This window comes from Sorex araneus, chromosome 8 (assembly GCF_027595985.1).
Source record: "Sorex araneus isolate mSorAra2 chromosome 8, mSorAra2.pri, whole genome shotgun sequence".
Classification (NCBI taxonomy): domain Eukaryota; kingdom Metazoa; phylum Chordata; class Mammalia; order Eulipotyphla; family Soricidae; genus Sorex; species Sorex araneus.
The window spans coordinates 9194095-9218099 of NC_073309.1; the positions used below are offsets into that span (position 1 = coordinate 9194095).

Consider the following 24005-nt stretch of genomic DNA (forward strand, 5'->3'; position numbering starts at 1 on the left):
TACTACTCAAATTAGTCTTCAAAGGTTTCTCTCCTTGGGGCCGGAGCGATACAGTACAGCAGTTAGGGCATTTGCCTTGCATGCGGCTGACCCGGGTTTGATCCCTGTCATCCCATATGGTCCCCTGAGCACCGCCAGGAGTGACTCCTGAGTACAGAGCCAGGAGTAACCCCTGAGCATCACTGATTGTGATGCCTCCCCACAAAAAAATAAAATGAAAGGCTTCTCTCCCATTTAACTTCACCCTGTAACTATTTTCCTCAATGAACCAACCAATGGGCAGGAAACTTAGCAGGAGAGTGCGTAATCAGGAATTGACTAGGAATCCCAGGGCTCACTCTCACACAGCCTGTATTCGGTGGTCTCAGGCCACTTCCCCACCCAGGACGGCCGATGCCATGAGCACACAAAGGAGGAAATGAGGGCCAGGCTGCTTGGTGATCAGTTGCTATTTATTCCATTCTCCCCATGCGCCTGTTCCAATCTCACTAAACTCCCCATTCCAATCTCACACTGCCCCTCATTCCTGTCTCCAATCTCCCTCACTCGTCTCTTCACGCTCTGACTTGCCTTCTTGGTCTCTCTCTAGTCTCCCTCCACCTCCAACTCCTGGCATTGGGGGTAGCAACCACACACCCACTTGTGTGCACAATCAACATCTGAAAGCCCTTCCTGATCACCTTCAGCCATGGGATCAGGCTCAAGGACAAAATGCCACTTAGGGTTTTTTCTCCTTTCCTTAGTCCCATAATTTAATTAACATCTTAATGTTAGTTATTTTGTATGAACACAGTAAAAGATACACTAAGCTCGTGGGGTGGCTCTCCTGGAGACATCTCGCTATAGATCTCAGACTAGAGTGCTCAGGCCAGAATTAATCCTTCCTAACCCTAGCAGGTCCTAATCTAGTTGATACTTTTTGGATCATGACAGAATTTGTCTATGACCATGCTCTTAATGTATAGTTAAGTATTACGGCTCTTTGGCCTGGCCCATTTCGATGCCAGGGTAGCTCACAGCTTGCCCTGGGTCCATCCAGTCCCTCATTGGGACCCTGCTTTTGGGGTGCTAGGAAGGAAGGGCAATTGAGGCTTATGTTGTGAAAATAGATGCTCAGGAGTGAATATTACTTGGAGTCAATTAACTTCCAAGTTGCAAAAGCATTAACTGTCTTTCTGTCTATACAAAAAGGACATTGCTCTGAATTAACTATGCAAAGGACTTAAGGAGAAGAGAAAAGCAATATTTACAAGTTAACAGAGTCTAATTAGGGCAAAAAGGTGATTGACCAGTTGGGGAGGAGCACAAAGAAAGAGGCTACAAATACACACAGAGGAATGGGAGCACTGCAATGGATGGGAGTAACCCAATAAACCTAAGCTCCCTGTGGCAAGGCAGAAAGGACAAACCAATGTTATCCTACAGAGGAGCACCTGACTCCATATGCCAGGCTCTGAGTCTGATCCCCAGCACTGCTGAGTATAGCCCTGGTGGCTGCTCAGCAACTCCAGGGAAGGTCCAACTGGCCCCAAATACTCCAGTTCTGTGCTCCTCCTGGCCCCTGAGCACCACTGGCCCAAACAGCACCATACTGCTGGGTTCAAACACCAAACATCAGGCCCCAACCACTAGGGCAAGAAGTAGCAGAAGTGGTTTCTAGTTGAGACCTCCAGGGGTGATCCTGGAGGGCAGTGGGCCAGCTCCTACTATACAAAGCCCCAGCAGCCACTGCCATGCCTCTGGCTAGGCTCTACTGCCTCAGGACTGACCCTAACAGAGACCCTAATCTGCCAAAACTTCAGGTACATGGGTCCTTTGGGCTGAAAACCCAGTTGGAGTTGGGATGGGCAACCTCCCCCACTTCCCTGCACTCCCAGAAGTCCCGACAGCCATTGTCCACGGCCCACGGCCACTGTCATGTAAGCTCAGCCTACTGGCCTTGTTCTAGAGATTCTTAAATAAATCTTGAAAGATATCTACTAATCACAAAAATTTCTCAGACACCCTTTCCCAGCCGACACTGCCCAGTTAAATATTTTGCATTTTCTGGAGCCACATCTCTAAACTCTACAACAACCCAGTAGTAGCACACCAGACTGGATGGGATGTAACACAGAAGCCAACCAATCTTAATTAACAAAAACATTAGCACAGAAGGCTTAACTTGCAACAACAGCTTAGTTAACCCTCAGGCAAGGACTTAATATCCCTATGGTGAGATATAACAATTTTCACATATTTTCTTCTGTGGAAATATATTTTGAACATCCCGTTAGCTATTTAGTGGCAACAAGCAATATAAAACAAATTATAGTGGGCCTGCTACAGGGGCGGCTTGAGGGGTGGTTGCAAAAATGGAGACAATGGTGGATGGAAAGTGACAGTTGTGTCGGGAGCTGGAGCGATAGCACAGCGGGTAGGGCGTTTGCCTTGCACGCAACCAACCCAGGTTCTAATCCCAGCATCCCATATGGTCCCCTGAGCACTGCCAGGTGTAATTCCTGAGTGAAGAGCCAGGAGTAACCCCTGTGCATTGCCGAGTGTGACCCAAAAACAAAACAAAACAAAACAAAAAAAGTGACAGTTGTAGAGGAACTGGAGTTGGAACACTGAATGCCTGTAACAAATTATCATGAACAATTTTGTAAGCCACAGTGTTTAAATAAAGTGTGTACAGGGAAGAGAAGAGGGAGGGGGAAATAAGGGGTGCGGGAAAGAACTAACAGGAGTGGCCCCAGGTTCTTAAGCTCTGTTAGTGAGTGTCCCATACAAAAATACATGAATAAAAATTTAATGAGATAAAATATATTCTGAAATGGATTTAATAAAAAATGGCTTAAGATATTATGTCTCAAGAGTAACATCAAAAGATATTCGGGAACTAGAGAGAAGTACAGGTATCAATGTGCGTGTGTTGCATGCAGCCAACTCAGCTAGATCCCAGGCAACACGTGCTTCTGGGAGCACTCAGGATGCAGCCCTGGAAGCTCCCAAAGTCCCTCTGGGTTTAGTCCTAGAGTCACCTGAACACTGCCACGATGGCCCAGATAATACCCAGAACTGCAGGGCCCACGCAGAACCACATCCTCTAACCCGAACACTCAACTATCAGCCAGATTGGCAAAAAATCACTGGGAAGGGCACCCAACACTTTCTAAGCTCTGTGCGGGAGGCAAAAAAAAATACCTAAAATATAGGGGCTCTGTGGGGGTTAAGGCGCTTGCCTTGCAAGCAGCAGACCCCGCTTCCAGCCCCATCCTAGATACAGTTACCAGAGCACCACCAAGAGTGATCCCTGAGTTATTCATTCATCTGTGACATGCAGGAATAAGCCCTGTCCACCACTGGGTATGGCCCCCAAACCCAAAAACAAATAGATAGAGACATAAGATGGTAGAGGGGTCCTATACCATGGTGCTGGGTGTGGAACAGCAGCAACCAACAAGGGGAAAAGAACACTGGTGCAGGGGCTTGGGTACTTGGGTCACGAGGAAGGTACAGTAACTTTGCACATCAAAACTATAAATGTTAACACTACTATAAACATGTTACCTAAATAATAAAAATGAAAAAATTTAAATTTAAATTTAAAAGTATTTAAATTTAAAACTAAAATAAGAATATTATCCAGAGAATAAACTGAGCAAGGATACACAGGACTCTAAGTCAATGGCTATGCATCTATATACACAAATAATTTACTTCGTTGTTAAATGGGCTATTTTTTTTTTCAAAACTGTTGGGTGATAAGTGCATAACCTTGGAAAATTACCTAAATTCTCTCTTTTTCATTTATAAACTGATTATATAGTTAACACAACAAAGATAATAAGTAAATTAGCTAATATATGAATATAAAAATAAAGAATTCAATAAATCGTACTCAGTAGCTGTGGTAATTAACCATAGGTGAAAAATAATATTCACAAATTATCTTATTTAATAAATCCAAATAGGGAGGCTGGAGAGATAGTACAGAGGCTTAGGCACTTGCTCTGCATGTGGCTGACTCTGTTTGAATGCCTAATACCACCTACGGTTTCCTAGCACACTGCCAAGAGTGACCCAAGTACAGAATCAGGAATAGCCACTAAGTACTGCTCAGTGTGACTCAAAAAAAAAAAAAAAAAAAGGAAAGAAAGAAAAAAGTCTACATTTTATATTTGAAGCATAAAGTGAAAAACTGCTGTCGGAAAATTGTACCCAGAGAGAACTAAAAATAAAACATCCTACACTGAAAATGCACCAAATTCAACAATACACACATCTGAGAGATGCAGCCCTCAAACTGTTAGGTCATATATGAGAATGACCAACTATAGCTCAGCATTTCTAAGGAACTTGAAAATACAAGTGATATTAAAAGCATGACTTTATCAAGATTCTGGCAAAGATATAAAATAATTCCAGTAAGATAGCAATGCACTAGAAAACAACAACAAAAGAGCAAAAAATTAATAAGGAAAGGACTACTATTTCAACAAAAAATGATCTTATATGCGGGATGTGAAAAAAATATAATGGTGAAATAATGAATACCCGAAGACAAGGGAAACATGAGAATTAGTATTCAGTCGGAAACATTCCCCTTGAGGGGGCTAAGGGATAAAACTGGGAGGGGCCAGCATCCATGGTGGAGGGAAGCATTCAATAGGGAGGAGGAGGTAGTGCTGAATGAAAGGTGGTCAAGTGTTAAGTATGAAACCCTGTCAGCAACAGTACAGTACGCCACAGTGCAAAAATGTCTATTTTATATATACATATATATGTAAAATAATTTTTTCTGGTTTTGGGTCACACCTGGCGATGCACAGGGGTTACTCCTGGCTCTGCACTCAGGAATTACTCCTGGCGGTGCTCAGGGGACCATGTGGGATGCTGGGAATCGAACCCGGGTCGGCCTCATGCAAGACAAACGCCCTACCCGCTGTGCTATCACTCCAGCCCATATGTAAAATAATTTTTTAAAAAATTTTAAAAATAAAGAGGCTGGAGCAATAGCACAGCGGGTAGGGTGTTTGCTTTGCACTCGGCCGACCCGGATTCGATTCCCAGCATCCCATATGGTCCCCTGAGCACCGCCAGGAGTAATTCCTGAGTGCAGAGCCAGGAGTAACCCCTGTGCATCTCCGGGTGTGATCCACCCCCCCTCCAAAAAAAAAAATATATATATATAAAAATACTTTCAAATTCTAAGGCACAAATGTTCAATTTAAAGCACTAAGCTGATCCACAAAGGCACCAAAGGCACAGAGGGACTCCTACCGCCATAGAACCGGAGCATGCAGCCAAGGTCAGGATTTGTCGCCTCCTCCTGTATGCGCACAGGGTCCTCGAACCCTAGTCTGGACAAGTAATCATAGACAATCTGAAGCGGCCGTTCCGTAGGGTCCAGTCTTCTACAGTAGAAAGAAAAAAAAATTGATAAGTAATGAAAATACTTTAAAAAGATTGTTTCCTGTCTTCCTGATCCTTTAGTCATCAGGGTGTTCTTGAATACCGTACAACGATGTGCACAAACGGCTCTCCAAGCTGTTGTGCTCAGACTCCCTTATAGCCCTTAGGACCTCGAATGTCTGCTGATAGTTACTGAGTGATGACTGTTACTAAAATAAAGAATTTTCAAACATTTTCTCATTTCTAAATTTAAAAAACATCTAGTATTTGTTAATACAAATGGTATCTTCTGAAGCGTATATTCCAAAATTAAACAAACGATAAGAATCACAGTTCTACTTCTTTTCCCATTTCCATTTCTGGGAAACACCCAATAGTGCTGGGGCTCCTCAGTGCTCAGTCTCTTCTGGTGGCAGTTTCCATCTACTAGTTTCTATCCACTAAGCATGTGCTTCAGCCCTTTGAGCCCTGTTTCCAGCCCTGCTTAACTTTTTTTGCAGAAAACTTCTTTGTTGCACTTAATGAGGATGAAAGCGAAAAGGAAATACCTTACTATTATGAAACAATTTTAACCTCAAATAGCTTTTCAGAGTCTCAGGAACCCCCACAGGGTTTGTTCTCTACCTGTTTCTAGTCCAAACTTAAAAGCAGCAAAATTAAATAAGAAATAACATCTGGCCACAACTGACTTACTTATAAGCTGCACACAAAATTAGCAATGTAGACTTTGTGCTAGTAACTATGTCCCAGGATACAGTTACTATGTCCTAGGATATATTATGAATATTCCATAAAAATTAGGAAAAAGTGGCCTATGAACGTCCAGAAAGCATTCTATTACCTAGTCCTGACTGAAAGATAAAAGCAGGATGTTTAGGGGCTGGAGCGATAGCACAGTGGGTAGAGCGTTTGCCTTGCATGCGGCTGACCCGGGTTTGATTCCCAGCATCCCATATGGTCCCCTGAGCACCACCAGGGGTAATTCCTGAGTGCAGAGTCAGGAATAACCCCTGTGCATCGCCGGGTGTGACCCCCCCCAAAAAAAAGCAGGATGTCTAATAGTCATGCTATGGACTTGAATGACACTGCATATTTAAAACCATACAGACATAAAATACTTTGAAGGTCAGAGAAACAATACGGGAGGTAAGGCCATGCATGATGCTGACCCCAGTTCAATCCCCAATCCTGCATATGAACCCCCAAGCACCACCAGGAATGACTCCTGAGCACAGGGCCAAGAGTGAGCCCTGAGCACCACTGGGTATAGCCCAAAGGGGAAAAAAATGCTTTTGTTTAGAGAAAATTATTATTTAGAGAAATTATGATTTTTATTAACTTTGAAGAAAATGATATATCTTCCATCCTGGTAAAAGGACAGGAAAGAACATGCTTATTCTATGGTTAACAACTGAGAAAACATAGTTGGAAATAGTTTAAAAAATTAAAAGACAAAATGGAAATGTTAAGAAGCTACATATAAATGTATCAAAATAATTAATTTTTTCTTTTTTGTTTTGGTCCTCCTCCAATAGTGCCCAGGGATTATTCCTGACTTAATGCTCAGGGGTCACTCACTCCTGGCTGTGTTTAGGGGACCGTATATGGTGCCTGGGATGAAAGCTGGGTTTCTTGCATCCTTTGTCCCAGCCCACTGAACTATTCCCTTGGCACTCAAAATGAGAATTCAGGAGTGGAAGCCATACTGACATACATTAAAAAACCAAAAAGATACAAAAATACCACCAGAAATCCTTTTGGCTATTCAGTTCTAACATACAGATTTCATCAGCTATGAAACGAACTCAGTACTACTACATGGGGAAATCACTAAAGAAATAAAAGCCTACAAAGACCAATAAATATTAAATGTAATAGAAAAGGATAATAAGCTTTGCAGAATGAAACATCATTAAGTAACAATTAACTTATAACCAAAATTAAAATTCACAAAGGGCTAATAGCAATATTTTCATAAGGCAATGGGTAGACTTCCAGGAAGGATGCATTTTTTAGCAGAATTTCTAATAAACTATATCCTGGAAAGGTCAATTAGTTCTGTAATATCCTGTAATACGAAGATCAACCTAGAGGAGACCAAGAACACAAAGAACTATCTATCTTCAAATGTCAAGAAGGATTAGCTTTACCAGAGATTGCTCTGGGGACAGGACGGACCAGAACACTGCTCAGCTGCCCAAGTCGACCTGGACTGAAAATGAGGAGGAGCCTTCAAGCCTTCACTAGGAGACAGACCCAGTGAGAAACAGACTCACTGCAAGCTAGAGAGCATTCTGTCTCGGGGCTCTCAGACTTCTGAAAGGACCCAGTTGGGAGGACAGCTCAAAGGACTGGAGCCCATGCTTTCTCTGCATCCAGAAAGCCCTGGGTTGGACCTCAGCACGGCATAAATGGGTCCCATAAATGGGGAGTAGCCCCTGAGTATTGACTTAAGGTGTAACCCCAAACGGATGAAAGGATTAAGTTGAGCCAGTTGACCTTTAGGGTCTTTTAGAAATGAGTAGATGAGACATCCAAGAGACCTTACTAAGATACACAGATTCTACCTAACATCTGCTATTTTATGATACAGAATTCAATGCATTTACATATCTCTTTTTTCTTTTTTTTTTTTCTTTTTTGGGTCACACCCGGCGATGCACAGGGGTTACTCCTGGCTCTGCACTCAGGAATTACTCCTGGCAGTGCTCAGGGGACCATATGGGATGCTGGGATTTGAACCCGGGTCGGCCACGTGCAAGGCAAACGCCCTACCCGCTATGCTATCACTCCAGCCCCACATTTACATATCTTAATACCACAAGAGCGAACCAGGTTAAGGTGCTTGTCTTGTATGGAGCCAACACTGGTTCAATCCCCAGCACTGCACAGCCCCTGAGCACAGCCCTGAACACAGCCAAGAATAGCCCCTGAATAAAAAAATACCAAAAATTAAAATATCAATACACACTCAGGACAGATAAAAAACTCTAGCATTACTAGCTTAGTCTGTCATGTTTTACATGATCAGATTTCCTGGTCTAAAAAGATTCTATAGTTGGGGTCATAGAGAGAGTACAGCAGGTAAGATGTCTGCCTTACACGCACTGACCTAGGTTCAATCTCCAGTAGCCCATTTGCTCCTGAGCCCCGACGGAGTGATTCCAGAATACAGAACCAGGTATAAACTTGAACGATACTGAGTGTGGCACCCCTTCAAAAAATAAATAAAATAAGATCAATCAATTAAAAGATCCTACAGATTTTGGAAATACTCTGTTTATTTTTACCTAAAAAAAGAATTTTCCTATTGGGAGAAGGGAAAAGAAGATCAATCCCACATCTGTTCTTATTACATAAATATTAACATAAAAAGAAATAGTTCAAGAACTGCAAAAGAAAGTAAACTGAGGAACTAACTTTATATCTCATTTGCTTAAGAGTGCTGAGAGTACAGGGTGGTGAATGCTACAAACATGCTTACAGATCATCTTGGTACCTTAAAGTTCCAAAAGTTTACAAGCTGGTAATGAGCTATTTGCTAAATCTCTCACAAATCAAAGGAAAATGATATACTACAAGTATATGAAAAAAATCATTTTGGCAATGAAAGATTCCCTGAAGCATTTTAAATACGTTTATTACTGCTCTCTGGACAGACAATGAAGAATACTGTAAATGTCTGCTTGCTTCTGAAGCTACTAAGAGGTACAATAGCCCTTGCAATTCTGAATATATGTGCCAATGGTTTTTTTTCTCCAAATCAGCCAATACGGTACTGTTAGCAACAGCTCTTAGCCCACAGTAGTAGTCAAAAGTTGCTCCAAATAGCACCCACAATTAAGTTACACATGAAGGAAGAGTAAATATCGCTCCAAGGGTTATTTCACAATAGCACTATAGCACTGTTGTCCTGCCATTCATTGTTCACTGATTTGCTCAAGCGGGTACCAGGAACGTCTCCATTGTGAGACTTGCTGTTACTGTTTTTGGCATATCGAATACGCCACGGGGAGCTTGCCAGGCTCTGCTGTGAGGGCGGGATACTCTCGGTAGCTTGCCGGGCTCTCCGAGAGGGATGGAGGAATCGAACCCGGGTCGGCTGCATGTAAGGCAAATGCCCTACTCACTGTGCTATCGCTCCAGTCTATATCATAATAATTCTATTTAAAAGTGGGAGGTCCTGAGCATCACTGGGTGTGACCCAAAAAGCAAAAAAAAAAAAAAAGTGGGAGGTGTGGGGCTGGAGTGATAGCACAGCGGGTAAGGCGTTTGCCTTGCACGTGACCAACCCGGGTTCGATCCCCAGCATCCCATATGGTTCCCTGGGCACCGCCAGGAGTAATTCCTGAGTGCAGAGCCAGGAGTAACCCCTGTGCATCGCCAGGTGTGACCCAAAAAGCAAATAAATAAATAAATAAATAAGAAATAATAAAAGTGGGAGGTGAAAGTACACATTAATAAAACTCCAATACAAAGAATAATGAATTGTATCAGAAACCCTAACACTGCCCAGCAGAAATTCAGATTAAAACTCAGCCCCTAGTGATGTAAAGGTAATATGTGCAAACGTTAAAATTAATTACACAGGATCAGGAAGATAGCACAGAGATCAGGGTGCTTTGTATGCTCAGGAGTCCCCCAACGCAGAGCACCACTGGCTGTAGCCCTGGAGGTCCGAGGGCAAGGTTGGGTGTGGCTTGGAGGTCCGAGCACCTCCAGAACCTGCGCAGAACAGGAGTAGGGGTGGTGTGAGGGAAACTAGGGTCACTGGTGGTGGGAAATGAACATGGGTGGAGGGACGGTTGTTGGATCATTGTATGATTGCAACCCAATCATGAACATGAACAGCTCTGTAACTGTGCATCTCACGGTGACTCAATTAAAAAAAAAAAAAAAAACTGCACAGTACCGCATTTTAGGCCCTGATGTTGCTGGCTGGCTGGCCAAGTGTTGCTGGGCGTAGCCCTGGGCCCCCCTCTTGGCTTGGTGGTTCCATAAAATTGACTATACAGAAGATAATATAAAGAGTCATGATGAAGATCCTTCAGTTGAATGTCAGTTTCAGAACTGACACTTTGTACATTTTACAAAGCTCTATTTTGAAAATGAAAAAATGAGGTTCAGGGGCTGGAGTGATAGCACACTTGGTAGGGCATTTTGCCTTGCACGAGGCCAACCCAGGTTCGATTCCCAACATCCCATATAGTCCCCTGAGCACTGCCAGGAGTCATTCCTGAGCACAGAGCCAGGAGTAACCCCTGTGCATTGCCGGGTGTGACCAAAAAAACAAAAAAAAAAAAATTAGGTTCAGAACCTGTGTTAATTTCAGTGCTTATTAATTATTCATTAATAACCTAGAATTTTTAAAAGCAAATTTTTATATAGCCAATATAATTTATGTAGAAAAGAAGTCAAAGCACTTTATGCTACTTATAGAAAGAAATCTAAACAGTGTTTAAAATTTACTGTACTTCATTGACTCTAATATGCCATTAGATGAAAATTACACTATTTTTAATGCATCATTATTATCTGATAAATTCTTACTGGTCTTTATTCCTGGTTCCTGGGAAAGTTGGAATAACCTAAGTCACGAGTGTGTCTATTTAATTATGAGCTCCCTGGGTCACGTCTGAGTTTATGCTACAAAATGCAATGATGCAAGGTGGAGCTGGGTCACCAAAAACACCAAACACTCTGATAGTGATCAGTAAAGTACTGGAGTTTAGAACCAACCCAACCTAAGGTGGAGCAGACAGGGTTAGATACGAAATTGATCCATATAGTCAATGATTCACTCAATCATACCTATATACTGAAACCCCAATAAATAATCTGATAAATACTCTATCAAAGTTCTGTAGGATCTCCTGGGGGGTGGAGGGCTGTGAACGTAGCTGATACAGAGGGCCACATGGAGAGAGGACAAGGAAATTCTACATTCAGGACACACCCAGACAACACCTTCTCCGTGTCCTTATGTGGCTCATTTTTCATTGCTGAAACTGTAACTGCAGTCTTAGCACTCTTGAGTTCTATGAATAATTCTAGTGAAATCCTGAACCTAAAGAGGTGCCGTAACCTGCAAATTGGTAGCCAATTGGTCAAAAGAGCAGCAGGAATCTAAAGAGCAGGGCTCAGAGGGCTGGAGTGCAGCTTTACATGCAGGAACTCCAGGTCTGATTCCTGGCACCACATGGTCCCCTGCAAGCACTGTCTTAAGTTGTACAACAAATAATAATACAAAAAAACAAAGGAAAGAGACTGGTTTAAGGCCAGCCCATTATTAACTGGTGAAATCTATGGAAACTCCAGTGGCTGTTGACACTATTACACTGCAGTAAACCACATGTGCTGGAATAAATATTAAGAAAGAAAAATACCAGTTAAATGACAACCTGCCAACAACTAGACAATGCAAGCTGACTTCAGTAGCATCAACATGTAAAAACAAGAAAACTGCCAATAAAAGTAAATTATTTAGTGAGTAATACATTGAGCTATGAAACAGAAAACAGAAAAAGCTTTTCCTTCCTCCCTGGTTAGCAGAATGAATTTTCATCATACTTTTGTAGCATCAAAATATGGGAAAACAGGGTGGGGGATGCAGCTCAGTGGTATAGCACATGCCTACTATGTGTGAGTTCTGTGCAGAAACACATTCAGACACACAGTAAACAGTGGCTGAAAGCATCCGCCTTGCAAGCATGAGCACATGAGTTAGAGCCCAGTGATACCCATATGTGCACAGCTCGGTCCCTGAGGCTCTGGTGACTGGGCTCCACAGTATTGCAACAGCTTGTGTAAATGCAGGGCCCAGAAGTACATGTACCAGCATCCACAACAAAGCATGTCATCTCCTGGTCATTGCAACAAAAACAGCAACAAGGGGGAATTTTTTTTTAGTAATTTCTAAGAGTGATCCAAGTCAGTGACTTGAAATTAGAATGTACAAATCCCAAGGGTATGCGTTCATGCTGTTTTTTTAATGTGGGAGGGGGCAGACAGAGGAGGGGAGGCCACACTCAGCAGTGTTTAGGGCTTACTACTGCTAGATCTCAGGTAACAATAGGGGATGCCAGGGATCAAAGCTGGGTTGGCCATATGCGACGCAAGCACCCTACCTGCTGTACTCTGGTCCCAATTTAGTTCTTTAATACATATCTTGCTGCTTCTCAGCATATCATAAAAGACATATCAAAATAGTCTATCAGAGATAGCTCAACCACTAAGCAGGAGGCCCGGGTCTGATTCCAGACACTGCACAGAGCCAGCAGCAACCCCCAAGCATTGTGAGATGAGGCCCAAACAATAAAAACAAAAGACAATCAAACATATAAATCAACCACAGAAGTCACTGTGATGACTAAGTACAAAAGTAAAAGTAAATACTAGCAGTCAAAGAGCACTCTGATATTGTTAACAATGACTTTTCAAAAAGAAAGCAACGATCATACCAGCTTCACTAGTAATGCATTTATCACATAAAAAAAAATTCAATAAAATGCAAGCTAAACATTATCATATAAGGAACAGCAGACTTAAATGGACCTCAGTCAAACAATATTGGCACTTTGGTGTTTACACATACATTTACATTCCTGTGAACCAGTATTAGCACAATAAAAAATAAATTAAGGAGTAAGGAGTTGGGGAGATAGTTCAATGAGCTGGAGCATATGCTTTTCATGCTGGAGTCCCTAGCACCCACATGGTCCCCTGAACACTTCTGGAAATAACCCCCAAGCACTGCCAGGTATGGCACAAAAAACAAAAAATTAACTGAAAGGAAGGGAAAGAGAAAAAAAAGGGAGGCAAAAGAAGAAGGAAGGGAGGGAAGAAAGGAGGGAGGGAGGATAAGGAGGAGGAAAGGGGGAAGAAAGAGGAGACACGTGTGTTCCTATTACAGCTCTAGCACTGGCAACTGTGGGTACATGTTTTACCTACTTTCCAGGTGTCTATTTCACATCTATAAAGCAATGGAAAATGTCTCAGACAGTGATTCCCACTGGGAGTTACTGGCCTTCTGAGAGGGACAATTATTTATTATACAAAATTGTTGCTCCCCCCGCACTGTGGACAGTAAGCCTCTCTGACCCTTATCCTCTAAATGCTGTTAAGTCTCCCCAAGAGCTGTGACAGTCAAATACCCTGATCCAACTTACACTGACAAATGGAAAGGAGGGGCGTTCTTAGAATGGGTGGATGTCATTTTAAGAGTAGATGATCTAAGGCTCCTTCAAAGGCTGAGATTCTATGAATTAGTAATCCTTCAACTATATTCAAGTGACAAGTCCATGACTAAAAAAGATTAAGGAAAGAGGAATAGTTTCAAAACAGCTCAGGGTAATTTTAGCCCCAGTAATCCGACTTCTAGAAGCCAGCCCAGGGAAATCAACAATTTGAGGATATAGTAACAAAGGTTTAGTCCTCACAATACTACTTTCAAAGAGCTAAATTAAATAAGTAAGACTTACCAAACACTTATTAGGTACCAAGCATCATTAAATACTTTATTTCCTTTCCACTCAAAATGAGGCATATTGTTTAGGAGATGAATGGATACATAGAATCTCAGCTCCCACTAAAGCCTACTAAATCAGGATCTCTATTTTATCATGTTTTCCAAGGTAGACAGTAGAATTTAAGAAGTGCTGCATTACAAGTATTAACTTATTTAAACTTCGTAATATATAAAATTAATTTAATCCAGGTGAAAACTCTATAATGTGTTATCATCCACCACTTTACAAAATAGTTAGCTAAGGCATAAAGTTTATTTATAACCAAGATGTGAATCCACAAATTCTGGTTCCAAGATTCCTACTCAAAACTATTCATTTAATCTCAACTTTAAAAAATGTTCTTATATTAGGCACCGAGCACGTTGTTCTTCATCGTGCTCTTCGTATTCCTGGAGTGAGCAGACGCCATCGGGCTACACTAGCATGCGACAAGGCAAATGAAGATATTTCTGGTGCCCGCTCAAGCAAATCGATGAACAACGGGATGACAGTGATACAGTAATAGAGTGATATTAGGCATCCTAATATACAACACTGTTGATGGTAGGGTTTCATGCGTACTATGTTCCAGCACCACATCCTCCATCATTCCCCTCAGACCCCACCTCTACCTCCACCCCCGCCCCTACCCCCACCCCACTGGATACGCTCAGTTCTCTAGACCAATTCTCATGTTCTATTGTTTTGAGCCACTTGTTACTCCCTAATTATGTTTCCTTAGTTTACATATGAGAAAAATCATTCTGTATCTGTCCCTCTCCTTCTAATTTAATTCAGCATGATACTCTCCAGAGACACCCATGTAGGAGCAAATTATATGATTATCTCTTTTCTTATAGCTGAATATTATTCCATCAATAACCTCAATTTTTTTTACTTTAGTTTGTAATTTTTAATTTATCAACATCATGGGAATTTTCATTGACACCACGAAATTAGCTGAAGTAGGCAGTCAATAAAATCAAACCCAAAATAAAATCAACCCTCATGCCTTTTCAAAAGTTTACAGAAACTCATTTCAAAAAGGTATGGGAAAATATATTACTCTGACAGAGTGGAAAATATATGTTATTTATTTTTAGAATACCAAGGTTCAATTTCCAGCTCAAGAGCCAAGAGTCTGGCCCAACTACAGAACACTTGACTTGCATGTGTGAAGTCCTGGTTCCATCCTCAATACCACAATTAAAAAAAAATTGTTCCAAATTCCAGCTTCACCATTTACAAGCTGAATAGTAGTAAGAAAGATGCTTACTAGTTGAGATGCTTAACATCTTCACCCTCAATTTCCTTATCTACAAAATGGGGTAATAGTTCTCTCAGAAGATCCACTGTGAAGATCAAAGAAGCAATCCACAAAAAGCGTAAGAAGTAACTGTCAGTAATCCATATACACTGAAAATTATCTTCTCTGTATACTTTTTCAATTTTCATAAATTTCTATAATGAAATTCATTATTATCATTTATAGCACAGCAGTTGGGCATTCGCCTTTCATGAGGCCGACCCGAGTTCGATTCCTTCGCCCCTCTCGGAGAGCCCAGCAAGCTACCGAGAGTATTGAACCCGCGCGGCAGAGCCTGGCAAGCTACCCATGCGTATTGGATATGCCAAAAACAGTAACAATAAGTCTCTCAATGAGAGACGTTACTGGTGCCCGCTCGAACACATCGATGAGCAACGGGATGACAGTGACAGTGACAGCAACCAAAAAAAAAAAAGTTATTAAAAGGTCGGAAAGATATCACAGTGGGTAGAGTGCTTGCCTTGCACACGGCCGGCCGACCTGGGTTTGATCCCCAGCAGCCCATAAGGTCCCCAAAGCCAGTCAGAAGTAATCACTAAGAACAAAGCCAGGAGTAAGTAAACCCCTAAGCACAACCAGGTGTGGCCAAAAAAAAAACAAGTTCTTAAAAAGACACTGCCTTCGGGAGGATAGCACAGCGGGTAGGGCATTTGCCTTGCATGCAGCCGACCCGGGTTCGATTCCCAGCATCCCATATGGTCCCCTGAGCACTGCCAGGGGTGGTTCCTGAGTGCAGAGTCAGGAGTGACCCCTGTGCATCGCTGGGTGTGACCCAAAAAGCAAAAACAACAACAACAAAAAAAGACACTGCCTTCAGCTGTCAGCTACCTTAGAGAGGCCCGCCGCACTCGAAGCCCAGCACTAGCAGCACTTCTACCAAGCAGAGACACCCTGCAGCAGCGCTCTCAGGGCCTTGGCTCCAGTGGCCACCTTCGAGTTCGGGATGACTCAGGCATACCGACTGCCTGGCAGTACATGCCTGACACAAATCATGTTACTCACGACGCTTTCCTCATCTCAAAGGAATGATCTACCTGACCCCCTTGAGCTTCTCACGTGCGTCAAATGAGAAATGTGATTAAAGCACTCAGCATACTGGGGAGCAAAAGAAAGCCCTAACATTAGCCAAAATCCATCATCATCATCACCATCATCGTCATTCTCTAGTTGGATGAGACTTCTTGAATTCCTACTCCAGCAATAAAAACATATCTGTTCTTTAAAATCACCGTTTTTCAACAGGGTTCTATATAATTGTCTAATCAACTGTATTTTAAAGGCGTTACTTCATAACAAATTTGTAAGAGGACACAGGCAATAGAACTCCCTGTTTTAAGTAGACTGTGTAGATTCACAAAAGTAAATTCTAGCACAGTTAACTACATAACTAGTAGTAGCACGCTAACTCATGTGCAGTTTTCCCCCCCTTTCCAATACCTTTGCATGTACATACAATCCTGCACAAGTGGAATGTTTAAGTGAATCCCTTCAGTCACTACAAGCTATAATCTAGGTCAAGGCTTTCCACCTGATAAAATTAGATCTGAATCAGTGTGAAGATTTAGAAAAGCCTAAGGATCACCCACTCTGATCCTTTCATTTTACAATGGATTTAAGAAATGTAGTTAACTGATGAACAAGGAAAACATTCAAATGCTAACCTACTTTTTAAGGTATTAGTCTAAATCCTAAGAGGAATGCATAATAAACCTCATGTTAGACATTTGAAATAACATCAATTTTTAGCTCAGCTAAAGGTGTTACTATTATTGCCACATTTTCAGGTGTAAATGGGAGCTTCCTGTCTTACTCCCAACAGTAAAAAATCTTAAATTTAGAAGTCTGTCTTCTAGTGTAATCTAAATAAGATAGTGATTAAATTTTCTTTCGCAGATGAATTTTTTAATTTTCTTTTTAATTTTTTACTTTGTAATTAACTCATCTTTTTGTTCTTTTTTTTACTCACACCCAGTGGTTCTCGGGGTGACTCCTGGCTCTGTGTTTGAGGGTCACTGCTGACAGTGCTCAGGATCAAACCTGGATCTCCTACATGCATCGCAAGTACTGACAGCTTGTTGAGCACCTCTCTAGACCCTCACTATTGTTGTATTTTAGGTAATACAATAGTGTTGCTGTTTAGGGTTTTGACACAACTGCACCTTCACCACCACTGAAGTACCCAAGACCCACCACCACTGTCCTTCAGTCACTTCTGTCCACTTCCTCCTTGACCCCAGCTCTTTTCCCCACTCTTTGGTAATCCAAGACCAAGGGTTTGTCAAAGGACTGTTCAATACAGTCCTCTCCCTTGGCTTTTCCCCTGCTACATAGCACAGATGAGTGTGAACATCCAGTATTTGTCCTCCTCCCTCTGACTTATTTCACTTATGCACAATGGAAGAGTTCATCTTCTCTTACAGCCTCACAGCATTCCACTGTGTATATTAACCACAACTTCTTTATTCATTCATCTGTCACTGAACACTTGTGTTATTTTCTTATCTTGGTTATCATACTTGGCATTGCAATGAACATAGTTGTGTAAATATCTTTTCAAGTTAATATTTTCATTTGGGGGACAGATGCCAAGAAAAGGAACCACTGGATCATATAAAAACTTTCTGCATACTCAGGTCATTTTCAAACATAGGGATCATAAAGTCCACGATCCCAGGGGCAATTCTTTTTAACAACCATAGGGACTCTCCATAATCCACATCGGTTCCAGCATCATTATAACACTAGAACTCCCTTCCAAGCAGAAACACACGTTTCAGTAGATTGGGGCAGCATTAGAGCAGCAACACTGAGAGCATACCTGACCAGATCTCCATGAAGCTGCAAATAAAGGCTTTCCCTTCCCTCTCCGGCACAGATCTCTGATGCTGGGGTCTCTACTGTGCACAGGACAAGATGCAAGTCGGTGGAGGTGGAAGTTGTAGTGGCAGTGGTTGTCTCTGCTCCATAAAGGTAAACACAGCCTCTCTTCACATCTTCTCTCAGCCAGTCTCTTTCTCGAGAACCAAACCTACTCCTCCTATTCAAACAATTCCTACTCCCATTGCGTTTCATATTTCTCTAGAAAACATCAAGGAAGAAATCATTAGCTAGAATGTCTCCATTAGACAGGTTTATCCCTTACCCCACTTTTTCGTTCTCTATGCACAGATTCTGCTCAAGTGTCACAACCACCTTGCAGGAAATCGTCAGTATCACACAGGCCCATTCTTTTCTTTTCTCTTATTTTCTTTTAGTTCAGGTAACAGTTCCAGTAGTGTCAACATTCAAAGTTTTGATGCATAGTTATCACACCTTGCCATCACCAAAGTGGCCTGGACCCTCCGCCAATGTCCTTTTGTGGCTTGTAGTCCACCTCTTCCTCCTCCCCAGTCCCACCCACTTGGCAATAACAGTTTTATAATCTAAGGTCAAGAGTCTGTCATTGCCCATTGTAGTTTACTTACACTGTTGCTCTACACAATACAGATGAGTGAAATCAGGTATTTTTTTTCTCCCTGATTTTCTTTGCTTAACAAGACACCCACCAGTTTCATCCAAGTTGCAACAAACTGCAAGATTTCACCCCTTCACATGCCGCACAGTTCTCTTAACATGAAAAAGGTTTCTTCACTACCTGCCATTCTTGCCTGTGTTCAATATCTTTTCTGGTCCGTGCACTTTATTACATTTTCAGGAAAAAAAACATGAATAGCAAAATATCTATGTATCTACTACCCAACATTCATGACTTTGGTTTTTTTTTTGGCTTTTTGGGTCACACTTAGTGATGCTCAGGAGTAACTCCTGGCTCTGCACTCAGAAATTACTCCTGGCTGTGCTAAGGGGACCATATGGAATGCTGGAGGTTGAACCCATGTCAGCCATGTGCAAGGTAAATGCCCTATCTGCTGTACTAGCATTCTAGCCCCCATTTGTAAATTTTAATATTTTGCCATTTTGATTTACTAGGATCATTATCCTAAAGAGTGTGTGTAAAATTTATTCTTACTTAAGTTGAAGCCACTGGCACACCAACCTCTTTTCTCTCTCTCCACTGGTGGAAACAATGCTGCAATAAACATTTTGTGCTTGGAATCTAATGCAAACTGAAAGCTCCTCTAGGGTCTTGAGTCTGCCTCATATCCCAAATAAACCAAGTACAGTATCAGCACAATACGGCTAAAACACTTTACCATCCCCATGTTTCAGGGGAGGGAAAATATAGTTAAGTTTAATAACTGACATATGTGAACTCATGGTGTGATGTAACACGTCAAAGCAAAAACAATTGTTACAGCAATATAACTAATTTTTAAAGATAACAGTTATCTGCTCTATTCTTTTTTCAATTTATTTTCAAGCATCTTGATTTACAATACTGGTAATAATAGTTTCAGGCATATACTATTACAAAACCACACTCACCATCCGTATCAGCATCCCTTCACCTTACACTGTCCTCACAGATTGTTCTCAGTCTCACTAATTGTTATTCTCCTACTATGTGTCTTTGTATTTCAAGTAAGAGAGATCCTTACGTATTTGACCCTCTGTCTGATTTCATTCAGTATATTGTCCAGCTTCATCAACATTGCAGCTAATTACATGATTTCATCTTTTCTTATAGCTGAGCAGTATTTCATTGTATTTACACACCACAGTTTCTTTATCCAGTCATCTATTCTTGGGCATTTGGATATTTCCAAATGTTGGCTATAGTGAACATATTGCAACAAACAAAGGAGCGCAAATATCTTTTCAGAAGTATTTTTTGCGCCCTTGAGGTAGACTCCAAGAAGTGGAATTGCTAGGTTTTCCATAGAGGCTGAATCAGATGACACTCTCAACAGCAATGAGGGTTCCTTATTCCCTACATCCACACCAGCACTGGTTGTTTCTCCTCTTCTTCTTTTTTTTTTTTTCTTTTTTGGTATATCTGGCACTGCTCAGGGCTTACTCCTGGCTCTGCACTCAGGAATCACTCCTGGTAGGCTCCAGGGACCATATGAGGACTTGTGCAAGGCAAGAGTCTTACTTATTGCTCTATTGCTCAAGCCAGTAAGATGGTTCCTTCTCATTTGTTTTTGTGAAACAGCCAGCTGTGTCCAGGGCTTACTCCTGGCTCTGCACTCAGGGATCACTATTGGTGGACTTGGGGGTTATATGGTGTGCCAAGGACCAAACTCAGGTCAGCTGTGTGCAAGACAAGAGCCCTGCCCACTGTACTCTTTCACCTATGTTTCTACTCGATGTTTGCCAAGCTCCTAGTGTGAGTGATAGCTGTTGTTTTGATCTGCATTTCCTTGATAATAAGTGGTGAACCAGCATTTTTTCACAAAACTGTTGGCCATCTGTATGCCTTCTTTGAGGACTTATCTTTCCAGCTTTCCTCTCCATTTTTTTTTTATGGTGTTGCTTTGTGTTGTTTGGGTTTTTTTATTTTTTTTGGAGGAGGGCAAACCCAACTGTACTCAGGGGTTAATCCTGGCTGTGCTCAGGTGTTACTCCCTTTGTTATGGGTGATTTATGCTCCCTTAAAAAAGCATTCTCACTAGGGGCTGCAGAGATGGCACAAAGGGCTGGAGTGTAGGTGGCACTGCAGCAAAAACCTCCCCACTATACAGACATATTTCTCTGGTGTCATTTCCCACTGCCTCCATCTGTCTGTTAGATCCAACTACTCACAGCTCCCGCAAACACACCAGCTACTCTGCAGATCTCTGCCTAGGCTATTGGCTACCATGTCCCTCAGACTGTTTTCAAAACTCAGATGTCATCCTCTCCAGGAGCCTGCCAGAATTCCCAGCCACATTCTTTAACTCCTCCTCAGAACAATGATTCTATTCTCTCCTCAGCAGAACGTCTTCACCCTAAATATTTACCTCTGACCATTTGTACCGTAATAGGGCCAAGCGTCTAACTTGATGTTTCTTCCTCTTCTACACTGAGAACCGATCGGGGTGGTTGGTATCAAGGTGATGTATCCCATACATCAGTTGACACCAGAGAAATTCATTCCCAGTGTGCTTCTTTGCCCAATTAGCTCTGGCAAAAAGTCCAACAAGCTTGTGGCAGAGTGAGGGGATGTCCACTTTTATAAAGAATATAAGGAATTCTACCATCTTTACTTTGTACCAGCTACAAAGTATTTTTCTTACTATTCCTTAAAATAAAGCAAATTCCTATAAACAAAGACTATATTTGTATTTCCTAAAATAAAGTACTTGAGGATTATTTGAGAGCTTGTTTGGAGCACAGTGGGTATGGTGCTTGCCTTGCATGCGGCTGTCCCGGGTTCAATTCCTCCGTCCCTCTTGAAGGGTCCAGCAAGCTAATGAGAGTATCCCGCCTGCACGGCAGAGTCTGGCAGCTACCCATGGCATATTCCATATGCCAAAAACAGTAAAAACAAGTCTCACAATGAAGACGGTACTGGTGCCTGCTCGAGGAAATTGATGAACAATGGGACGATAGTGCTACAGTGCTAAGGATTCTTTATAGTACCTAAAACTCAATTTATTTTCTTTTGGGGGGCCAGAGTGATAGTACAGAGGGTAAGACACTTGCCTTGCTGTGGCCAACACAGGATTCATCCCTGGCACCTCATATAGTCCACGGAGTCCAACAGGCGTGATTCCTGAGTGCAGAGACAGGAATAACCCCAGAGCAAGTGAGACCCCCATGCCAAAAAAATTTTTTTTTAATTTTTTGGTTTGGGAGCCACACCCAGCGGTGCTCCGGGTCTCTGTCTCAGGGTCCATACAGGGTGCCAGGAATTGAACCTGGGTTGGCAACATGCAAGATAAGTGACTGACCCACCATACCATCTCTCCATCCTAAAAAATTCAATTTCTAAAGAAGAAAAGTTTAGTAGTCACTTCCATTTTAAGAAGGAGGAAGAAAAGTAAGAATGGTTTCACTGTTTAAATTTAGGATGACCCAGGTAACTTGATCATTTTAGCTATGGTTATTAAAAACCATGAGGATTCTTACTGACTCTAATCTTAGAAGTAGGGTACATCCATGCTACCCGGGTTCAATTCCTCTGTCCCTCTCGGAGAGCCCGGCAAGCTACTGAGAGTATCTCGCCCGCACGGCAGAACCTGGCAAGCTACCCGTGGCGAATTCAATATGCCAAAAACAGTAAAAAAAAGTCTCACAATGGAGACATTACTGGTGCCCGCTCAAGCAAATGGATGAACAAAGGGACAACAGTGCTACAGTGCTATTCCATACATCTAATGCCAGAAAGACTATTTGGGGGCGGAAGGAGGCACTTAATCAGTACCTAGGAGCCCAGGGACAACTCCCAGCAAAAAAGATGTGAAGTTTGGGGCACAGGTCCAGCAGGGGCTTGGGCCACCAAGGCCACCAACACTGCTGGGGGGAACACATAGTACCTGGGCTCAAATTCCACGTTCTCACATGCAAGGTATGTGCATTAGCCCTTTGAGCTATCTATCCAACCTCCCAAAAGTGTAACACATTAATGCAAGCATTGCAATTTTTGTTAAGCGACATCCAAGTGTGAACCACTGGTGGTACACACTGGCAGCAACACATTAGCAACAGTTAAGGGGCCAAAGAGAATATAGGAGGTAAGGTGCTTGCCTTGTGTACAGTCAACCTTGGTTCTATCCCTGAGCACAGAGTCAGGAACAGCTCATAAGAACTGACTAGTGTGAACTAAAAACCTCATCAAAAAAATTAATTAGAAAATAATTTTAGGGGCTGGAGTGATAGCACAGCGGGTAGGGCGTTTGCCTTGCACGCATCCGACCCAGGTTCAATTCCCAGCATTCCATATGGTCCCCTGAGCACCGCCAGGGGTAACTCTTGAGTGCAGAGCCAGGAGTGACCCCTGTGCATTGCCAGCTGTGACCCCCAAAAAAAAAAAAAAAAATTAAAAATATTTCAAGTTAAATAATTGCCCAATCTTAAGAACATCAAGAAAAGGCTCAGGAAATATACTAGTTTATCCACTGGGTTTTTCCCCTGGAATGGTTATATTTTTAATGTGTGTATATATAAATATAATTATTTTTCCTTAAGGAACTTCAATTATTATTAAAACACATGCTGTTGATTACCATTTATCCCAAATCTTTTGTTGATTCATTCTACCCTATGAAAACTAACCACTGAGCTTGAACTTAAGACAGGTATCATTCTCTTACACCTAAGCACTTGAAAATCTGAGATTCCCTCTGTTTCTTCCCCAGGCTCCTGCAAGCTGTGAAACAGGAGTGCAGAGTAAGATCAACATCTAGGAAGGGAAGACTTGATTGCCTTCCAATCTAGTTAAAACTGTGGCTACCCAGTCAGGACTACCAAAAAGTCAACAGGAAGCACCAGCTAGGAATCTGAATATGGAATCTGGACAAGAGAGAGAAGGAGGAGCTCCTGTGTGTCAAGATCCTGAACTGGAAGGTGACAGGAAGGAAACAAGTGTGTGGAAAAGATGGAGGTGAGCATGGAGAAAGGCCCGATACAAAAAAGAAGAGTACATCTAATCTAGTTCCTGCTAAAATGTCAGAACTTCGTAATAGGTTTAAAAAAAAAAAAGGAGTACTAAGTTTAAAAAGACAAAAAAGTACTAAGTACCTAGTACAAAAGTACTAAGTTTTAAAAGAGTACTAAGTACTTAGTACAAAAAAGTACTAAGTTTAAAAAGACTTGAGAGACAGTATAGGGAACAGGGTGCTTGCCTCACCTGGGTTTCATCCTCAGCATCCCATATAGCTCCCAGCCCCACCAGGCGTGATCACTAAATG

At 42.0% G+C, this 24005-nt stretch overlaps 1 protein-coding gene across 1 annotated transcript in view; it reads right to left on the reverse strand.

Moving 5' to 3' along the window:
- PHLPP2 (PH domain and leucine rich repeat protein phosphatase 2) overlaps positions 1-24005 on the reverse strand; it is a 74287-nt gene that overhangs the window by 45672 nt on the left and 4610 nt on the right. Inside the window, exons 2-3 of the mRNA XM_055145411.1 lie at positions 18050-18309; positions 5266-5399 (exon numbers count right to left, since the gene is read on the reverse strand). Coding sequence (XP_055001386.1) covers positions 5266-5399; positions 18050-18309 — 394 coding nt within the window. The remainder of the gene's footprint in view (positions 1-5265; positions 5400-18049; positions 18310-24005) is intronic.